General features: G+C 53.6%; 1 protein-coding gene across 3 annotated transcripts; it reads left to right on the forward strand.

Moving 5' to 3' along the window:
* Positions 1–3347: 3347 nt before the first annotated feature.
* On the forward strand, positions 3348–7105 carry Tekt2 (tektin 2 (testicular)). Of its 3 annotated transcripts, none has more exons than XM_013519532.1 (10): positions 3348–3431; positions 4074–4278; positions 4364–4489; positions 4684–4889; positions 5550–5693; positions 5776–5890; positions 6059–6166; positions 6268–6411; positions 6578–6657; positions 6803–7105. In XM_013519532.1, exons 2-10 carry the CDS (start codon positions 4123–4125, stop codon positions 7014–7016), a joined length of 1293 nt encoding a protein of 430 aa, XP_013374986.1. In that variant the 5' UTR covers positions 3348–3431; positions 4074–4122; the 3' UTR covers positions 7017–7105. The 3 variants fall into 3 exon arrangements, with proteins under 3 accessions (XP_013374986.1, XP_005395222.1, XP_013374985.1); XM_005395165.2 differs by having other exon boundaries at positions 3359–3548; XM_013519531.1 differs by lacking the exon at positions 3348–3431 and having other exon boundaries at positions 3853–4278.
* The last annotated feature ends 472 nt before the right edge of the window (positions 7106–7577 follow it).

Below are 7577 nucleotides of genomic sequence, written 5' to 3' on the forward strand. Positions count from 1 at the left end.
TTTTTGCTTAGTACATGTTTGCAGTACATAATGACTACAGTTATCATGGGGAGTTGCACATAGTACATCTTAATTTTTTTTGTCTCCTACCCCTCCCCTTCCTCCCTGCTCCTTCCAGCTCTTGGTCCACTTCCATTTGCAAACACTTTTCATCCTACCCGCTTCCCTCCCCTCCCTGTCCCTCCACCCATTGTTTTCCCATCCATTTGAAAAAGATCTCCCAGGCCAGCGACATAGCTCAGCTGCCCAAATACCTGCCTGGCAAGCACAAGGTCCTGAATTCGATTCCTGGTACCAAAAAAAAAAAAAAATTTAAAAAAAAGATCTCCCTACCTCCTATTGTGCCCCTGTCTTATTCTGCTCCCCATCTATATCACATTGCCAGTTACATTAAAGCTCAGAGAACTTAACACTTAAAACTTGTTTTAGAAAAAAGGTGCCAAGAGCACAACGCGGAAACATCAGAAACAGTACGAAGGTAAAATTCCAGTGTGGGGTTTTTGTTTGTTGTGTTTTGGGGAGGTAAGGAACATACATCTTAATGTTTGCTTGGTTTCTGTATTTACTGAAACACGGCTTTCCTGTTTCAGCTGTCTGAAAATCTGACAAAGTCTTCTTTTTTTTTGTCTTTTTCAGACAGGATCTCACTATGCAGTTCAGCCTGGCCTTGTGGTGGGTCCATTTGGTAGCCCAGGTGGGTCTCAAACTTGCAGTGGTCCTCCTGAGCGCTGGGATTACAGGTGTGCACCACCGCACCAGGCTAACAAAGGTCTTTTTGACTGCTTTTTGCATACACTGCAGATGCTTTTAGGAAATTAATCTGTCAATGCCAGGAAAGGATGTGATCATTTTTGCAATATTTGGTAAAATTATGAAGGGGACCAAAATGTTCAGTGTTATCTGTAGAAGAAAGATACTCGTTTTCCGGTGTTGTTACTTGTATAGTTTCTACAGTCTATAAGGGTCTTTCCAGTACATCTGTAGAGCAGCACTTTTTTTGTATTTTCGCTATTAAAATATTTTCCCTTCACTAGTTCAAGCCCAGCCTGGACAGTTAAAGACTTAGTGAGACCCTGTCTGAAAATAAAAAATAAGAAAAGGGCTAGGAATGTAGCTCAGTATAAAGGCCCTGAGTTCGATCCCCAGTACTGAGGGGGAAAAAAAAAAAAACTATGAGTTCACATTTTTTAAGGCACTGGATATTGAACCCAGGGTCGTTACACTAAACCCACATCGCCAGCCCTCCACACTGTTTGTTGTTGTTGGGTTTTTTGTTTTTGTTTTCCAGACAGGGTGGCGCTAAATCATTGACTTGTCCAGGCTCTGCTAGAACTTGTGATCTTCCTGCCTCAGCTTCCTAGAATACTGGGATCACAGATGTACACCATTATGCCCAGCTTCTAGGATCCTTTTTAATCCACAAGAGAGCTGGATGCTCAAAATCCTTCAAAGAGGGTATGCAGCCAACTGAAGAGTCTTAAAAGTAAACAAACATACACATCACCTTTCTTTTTATGATATTCATCCTAGATGTGACAGCTTTGCCTGGAAGCAACATTCCCAGGGGAATGCATATATTAAACAGAAGAATGGACCATGTCTCTGCTCCCTACTGGGAGGGAGGGAGGAAGGCTTTTACTTACTTAAGTATGTATTGATTTTTGAGATAGCATCTCCATATGTAGTCCAGTCTGGCCTTGAACTTGTGCTCCCAGTGCTGGGACTACAGACGTGCACCACCACACCCAGCTAATTCTGATTTTAAAAGAGATCTATCACAAATTCCTGTCTGTGTCTGCTTTATGAAACCAGTGTACTAGAGTTTACAATATTTTGTACTGTTATCTGTTGGGGGAAAAGTCTTGTGATCTAGCAGTTTGGGAAATACTAGCTTGTCTTCTGGCTCAGCTTCAGGCTTGCAGTTCTCACTGGCTGCTGGACCACCACAAGCACCTCAGACTCCTCCAAAGTCAACGCTGTCCTCCCGCTGCCTAGCAAGCCCTGGTTCTCTCTCCATCTTGCCTATTACTGGGGTCTTTAAACTTACTGGGGGCTATGGACTGGGGATATACCTCAGCGGCACAAGTGCTTGCCTGGCGAGCACAAGGTCCTGAGTTTGACTCCCGGCACCAAATAAATAAACTTGGGGGCTCTTCATGTACCTCTCTTTTCCCCCACCCATCAAAGCTGAGTTTTGCCACTGGGGCAGACTGGCTGGGTGTGAGTTAGGCTCACCATTCCTAGTTATGTGACCTTGGGTACCTTCTTTTGTTTTGTTTTGTTTTTTCTGGTACTGGGAATCGAACTCATGACCTTGCGCTTACCAAGCAGGCACTATGCCACTGAGCTAAATCCCCAGCCCCTTGGGTACCTTCTTGACTGCCCTGTGCCTCAGTTCCTCGCCTACCAGACAAGATGGCAACACCGAGGATACTCTGCAAAGCCCTCTGGACAGGTCCGGGGCCCCCAAGCCCGGCTCCCTTTTTCCAGCGCCACGGCTAGAGGCGGTGTGGGTTGGAGCCGAGACTCGGAGGTCAGCGGCGCCGGAGTTTCTTCCCCAGCGGTGAGAAAGGAAAATGACTTGTCTCCCGATTCGTTGTACAGGTCAGATAGTGACATTTTTCCGACGACCACAACGGTACTAAAATGTAAGACGGTTGAATTTCTCTTTCTTTTTTTTTTAAGAAATTATTGGATTTTGAGCAGTGCCTTCTAATACTCGTTCTGTCTTCCTGGGTTGTGCCCTCTCCAAAAACGCACATCATTTTTTTACGGCTCCAGGGAGATGAGTCACACTGTGAAGAAGACATGGCGGAAGGACTGTGTGTTAGATGGATATCGATTTATACCATATATGATGGTGTTAAATGTACATCCATTTCCAGAAGGAGACCTGGAAGCGAAGTAAGCCTGAGGGGGAGACGTTTATTGTGTCTATGTACTTTTGTTTGTTTTGGTCGTGAACCCAGGACCTTCGCACTTAGCTACATATCCAGTCCTTTCTGGTTTTGAGACAGGGTCTCGTTTCGTCGCTAAATTGCCCAGGGTGGGCTCAACTGAATTATCCTGCCTCAGTCTCCCAGAAGGCTGGAATGACCGCCGGGCGCCACCACAGCCCGTGTCATATTTTTTATCTTTTCAATTAATAAGTTGATTAAAATTTAAATGTTCGGCCCCAAGGATGTATTTGAGTGACAGATCGTTTGCCTAGCCTGTGAGAGGCCCCCAGCACCGAAGCGGAGCGGGTGGGGCGGGGGTACTCGCTCAGCTCCTGAATCCCGGGGCCCCGCGCCCCGAGACAGTGGGGACACCGCCGCGGCTGCAGAGCCGGGGCCTGGAAACTGCGGGGAGGGGACGGTTGCCCAGCAACCGGAGGCCCAAACAACAGAGGCGCTCGGTGAGGGGGCGCAGCGGGTGAGCAGGGAAAGGAGGTGAGAAGACGACAGCCGGCGGTGGGTGCACACTGAATGAGGCCCGCCCTCCTGCCTCCGCGCTGGAGGACCGGGTACTGATTGAAATCCAAATTGAGGATCCTGCACAGCGAAGAGGTGCGGCCAGGCACTGACTCGGACCTCAGCTCCTCCTACCTGGGCACGGACGCCTGGCCCTGCTCCTACAACCCAGGGCCAGGGCGGAAGGAGCGCAGAGCCCTTCCCCACCTACTGCCTGGTGACTGCTAGACAGAGAACGTGGTGTCCCCTGGGTCCCCCAGGGCCTGGCCCACAGCCAGGGGAAGAAGGGAAGAAAGCTGAACAACTGTGCTGCTGGAGATCAGGGTGGAAACTGGATTAAAGGGCTGTTTTCCCTGCCAGCCACGCACAAGGCACTCAACACCACACACAAACACACACACACACACACGCACACGCACACACACCCCTATTCCATTGTGTGGCAGGGGAGCAGGGATGAACAACAGGAGGAAACCTAGCTAAAGCCTCACGGAAAGCTGAGCCCAGCAGGGACTTCTGCCCAGCAGGCTTCCTGCAGGAAGGGGCTCAGAGCACAACAGGGTGTGTAAGCCAGGACACAGCCCACTGAACGGCCTCATCCATGCTGCTTTCCCTCCACAGGCAGTATCTGGAAACAGGCCTCAGGGTTCCTGGCCTTTGCCCCTGCACCATGGCCACGCTGAGTGTCAAGCCGAGTCAGCGCTTCCGGCTGCCGGACTGGCACACCAACAGCTACCTGTTGTCCACCAACGCGGAGCGGCAGCGAGATGCTTCCCATCAGATCCGCCAGGAGGCCCGGGTCCTTCGCAATGAGACCAACAACCAGGTTGAAGCCCTGAGCCCAGCTGGGTGGGCCACGTGGCAGCCTCTCAACCTCAGACACCCCCTTTATCTGTCTCTGTCTCTTCCAGACCATTTGGGATGAACATGACAACAGGACTAGACTGGCAGAGAGGATTGATACTGTCAACCGGTGGAAGGAGATGCTGGACAAGTGTCTTACTGACCTAGATGCTGAGATTGACGCCCTGACACAGGCAGGGTGCCAGGGGTACTGCCAGAACACTGCTGCAAAGACCGCCCCTCTTGCCCACTTCTGGGTCTGGGAACCCTTAAAGGGGCACAAATGGCATGGCCACTGGGTCACTCATGGGCCCTTCTGCTAAAGCAGGGATTAAAGAGACCTTCCAGTGTATGGCTTCACCAGTCTCCTGGTCCCTCTCTCTTCTAGATGAAAGACTCAGCAGAGCAAAACCTGCAGGCCAAGAACCTGCCTCTGGATGTGGCCATGGAGTGCCTGACCCTGCGGGAGAGTCGGCGGGACATTGATGTGGTGCAGGACCCTGTGGAGAATGAGCTGTACAAAGAGGTGGAAGTCATCGAGGCCACCAAGAAGGCCTTGCAACAGAAGATCAGCCAGGCCTTCGAGCAGCTCTGGTGAGACGGAGACAGTCGATTAATGTCCCCATCCACTTGAAGGCTGCGTGTCTTGAATGTGGAACACAGGTTTTATGGGTAATGCATAAATGGCTTCCTTGTTTTTGTCCCTTCTGTGCTCATGGTGGAACCTACTAAGTGTTCCGCTGCCTGGCCATTGTCTCAGAATACTTGTCAGGACCCTGCTCTAAGCAGCCATTCTGACTTAGAAGCATGGCAGCTGAAGCCCTCTTGTTTGTTTGATATTTTGCTTTTTGAGACAAGAGTCTCACAGTGTAGTTTAGGCTGACTTTGAACTATGTAGCCCAGCCTGGCCTCGAACTCATGGTGATCCTCCTGCTTCAGCCAGGGATTACAGGAATGCGCCACCACGCCAGCTATCTGAAGCCTTCTTACCACCACTCCTGAGTACGTTAGTGTGTGAGACTTAGTATAGCCACCTGTGCCCCGTGACTGTGTGTGAGCACCTGGGTGTTGTAGTTTCACCTGGGGAAACCTTGCCCAACTGTGCAAGGTCTTCATCTCAGCTACAGCAGCAGCTCCACTGTCTTCTGCTGGGAAAGCCATCCCAGCTTCCCAGTCCTTCATGTCCCTCTGCACAATGAAGGTGACATCCAGGGGCCTAAGTGCTGGCTCCTGACGCTGCTGTTCTTTCCCCAGCCTCCTGCAGGAAGTCCGACAGCAGCTCAACTCTGACCATCGGGGCAAAATGGAGACGCTGGAGATCGACAGAGGCTGTCTCTCTCTCAACCTCAAGTCCCCAAACATCTCTCTGAAGGTCAACCCCACACGTGTCCCCAATGGGTAAGAAGAATGTTTCAATCGCTCTCTCTTCCTCCCCTTATCACCCACAGCCTGCAGCCCCGTGATTTCCTGCTACTTGCAGCTCCACTACACTTCAGCAGTGGGATGACTTCAGTCAGTTCAACAAAAACCGAGCAGAGGCTGAGATGAAAGCAGCCACCAAGCTGAGGGAGGCCATCGCCCTAACTATTGCTGAGGTGACCAGAGCCCCATAGCCCCCTCCCCAAAGGCCAGTGGAGTGCACTCCGCCTTTATCCTTCTTTCCCGGTTGGCCACATGACCCCCCCTCTCCTCACTTAAGCAGCACCCTCACGAGGCCAGGAGCTCAGGCTCTCCCCTTGCTTGGCCTCCTTCTTGTCCTGCAGACCAAAAACGAACTCGAAGCCCAGAAGGTGGCCACGGAATTTGCCTTCAGGAAGCGGCTCCGGGAGATGGAGAGTGTGTACAGTGAGCTCAAGTGGCAAGAGAAGAACGTGAGCCCTCCCCTGGGGCCAGCTTCCAGATCCCTGCCAGGAAGCCCTGGACTGGGTGGGTGCTCCTGCAAGAGCTCCGCTAGTCACTCTGTCCCCCGCAGACCTTGGAGGAGATCGCTGAGCTGGAGGAGGACATCCGGCACCTGGAGGAGGATCTGCGCAGAAAGATGCTGAACCTGAAGCTGTGCCATACTCGCCTGGAGTCCAGAACGTACAGGCCCAATGTGGAGCTCTGCAGAGACCAGGTGCAGGGCCTCCCAGGGGGTGCACAGGCCTGTTGCTAAGTTGTCCTTGTGGTCACCTCTCAGCACATATTCCTGGTGGAGGAATCACGCTGGCCTAGGGCAGCCCTCAGGCCCGAGGGCTGGAGGACAGTGTGGCTGACCCGGAACGTTCACCCTGCCCCTCCAGGCACAGTACGGCCTCATTGACGAGGTTCACCAGTTAGAGGCAACTATTGCTGCCTTGAAGCAGAAGCTGGCACAAGCACAGTAGGTTTGGGGAGTGGGCAGGAGGGGTGGGGAGACACCGCCCCCCAGGTGGGCCTCCTGCTGCTTGCTGGTTCTCCTGGGCTCTAAGCTGGGGAGTCTGCCCAGACCTCTCAGCAGCACCGGGCTGTTAATGCCTGCCCCACAGGGATGCTCTGGATGCCCTGTACAAGCACCTGGCCCGGCTGCAGGCTGACATTGCCTGCAAGGCCAACTCCATGCTGTTGGACACCAAGTGCATGGACACGCGCCGCAAGCTGACGGTGCCGGCTGAGAAGTTTGTGCCCCAAGTGGACACTTTCACCCGCACCACAAACCGCACCCTGAGCCCACTCAAGAGCTGCCAGCTGCAGCTGGCCTAGCGGTGGGGGCTTGAGGGAGGAGCGGAGTGTTGGGAGGAGACGGGAGGAGCTTGGGGAGCTGATGAACCCAATAAATGCGGAGGTTCTCAGGCCGGCCTATTCTGAGGGAGGAAGAGGGAGGGTGCTTGACCCCTGGCCCCCACCCCGGCCCGCTGTGCGCAGGAGCCAAGATCTCAAATTCCGCGTTCCAAGTCCGATCCTTCCCTACCCCTGCCCGCCTCTGCCCCGGCTGGCCCCTTGCCTGCCCTTTTGATCCCCAGGGGAGGCCCCAGCCTAGGCCTACAGCGGGATGGCTTCAGGGAGAAGGTGGCCCAGGCCAGAGCGGTGTCAAGAGCCCGGGGGTGGGGGTACAGAGGCAGGCGTGCTCGCCCGCCCGCGGGAGGCATAGCCTGGGGCGACCTCCTGGTTGGACTCGGCGGCCTCCTGCCAGGTGGTGGTGTTGTTAACGCGTGGGAGAGGGGGGCACAAAAGCAAGGCCGAGGGAGGGCGCGGCGCAGCAACTCCAAGCCGCGGGGCGGCGCGGCAGGACGGGAGCGGCGCGGGGGCTCCGAGCCACCGGGG

The sequence above is a fragment of the Chinchilla lanigera genome, unplaced genomic scaffold (assembly GCF_000276665.1).
Source record: "Chinchilla lanigera isolate Chin_1 unplaced genomic scaffold, ChiLan1.0 scaffold00051, whole genome shotgun sequence".
In the NCBI taxonomy this organism is placed as follows: domain Eukaryota; kingdom Metazoa; phylum Chordata; class Mammalia; order Rodentia; family Chinchillidae; genus Chinchilla; species Chinchilla lanigera.

What these genes read in the sequence shown, in the direction of transcription:
- Tekt2 (XM_013519531.1), top strand. Translation starts at nt 4,054, where the DNA reads ATGCTGCTTTCCCTCCACAGGCAGTATCTGGAAACAGGCCTCAGGGTT. An exon ending in TCAAGTGGCAAGAGAAGAAC is followed by an intron (nt 6,167 to 6,267) that starts GTGAGCCCTCCC and finishes TGTCCCCCGCAG; the next exon opens with ACCTTGGAGGAGATCGCTGA. An exon ending in CAGAAGCTGGCACAAGCACA is followed by an intron (nt 6,658 to 6,802) that starts GTAGGTTTGGGG and finishes CCTGCCCCACAG; the next exon opens with GGATGCTCTGGATGCCCTGT.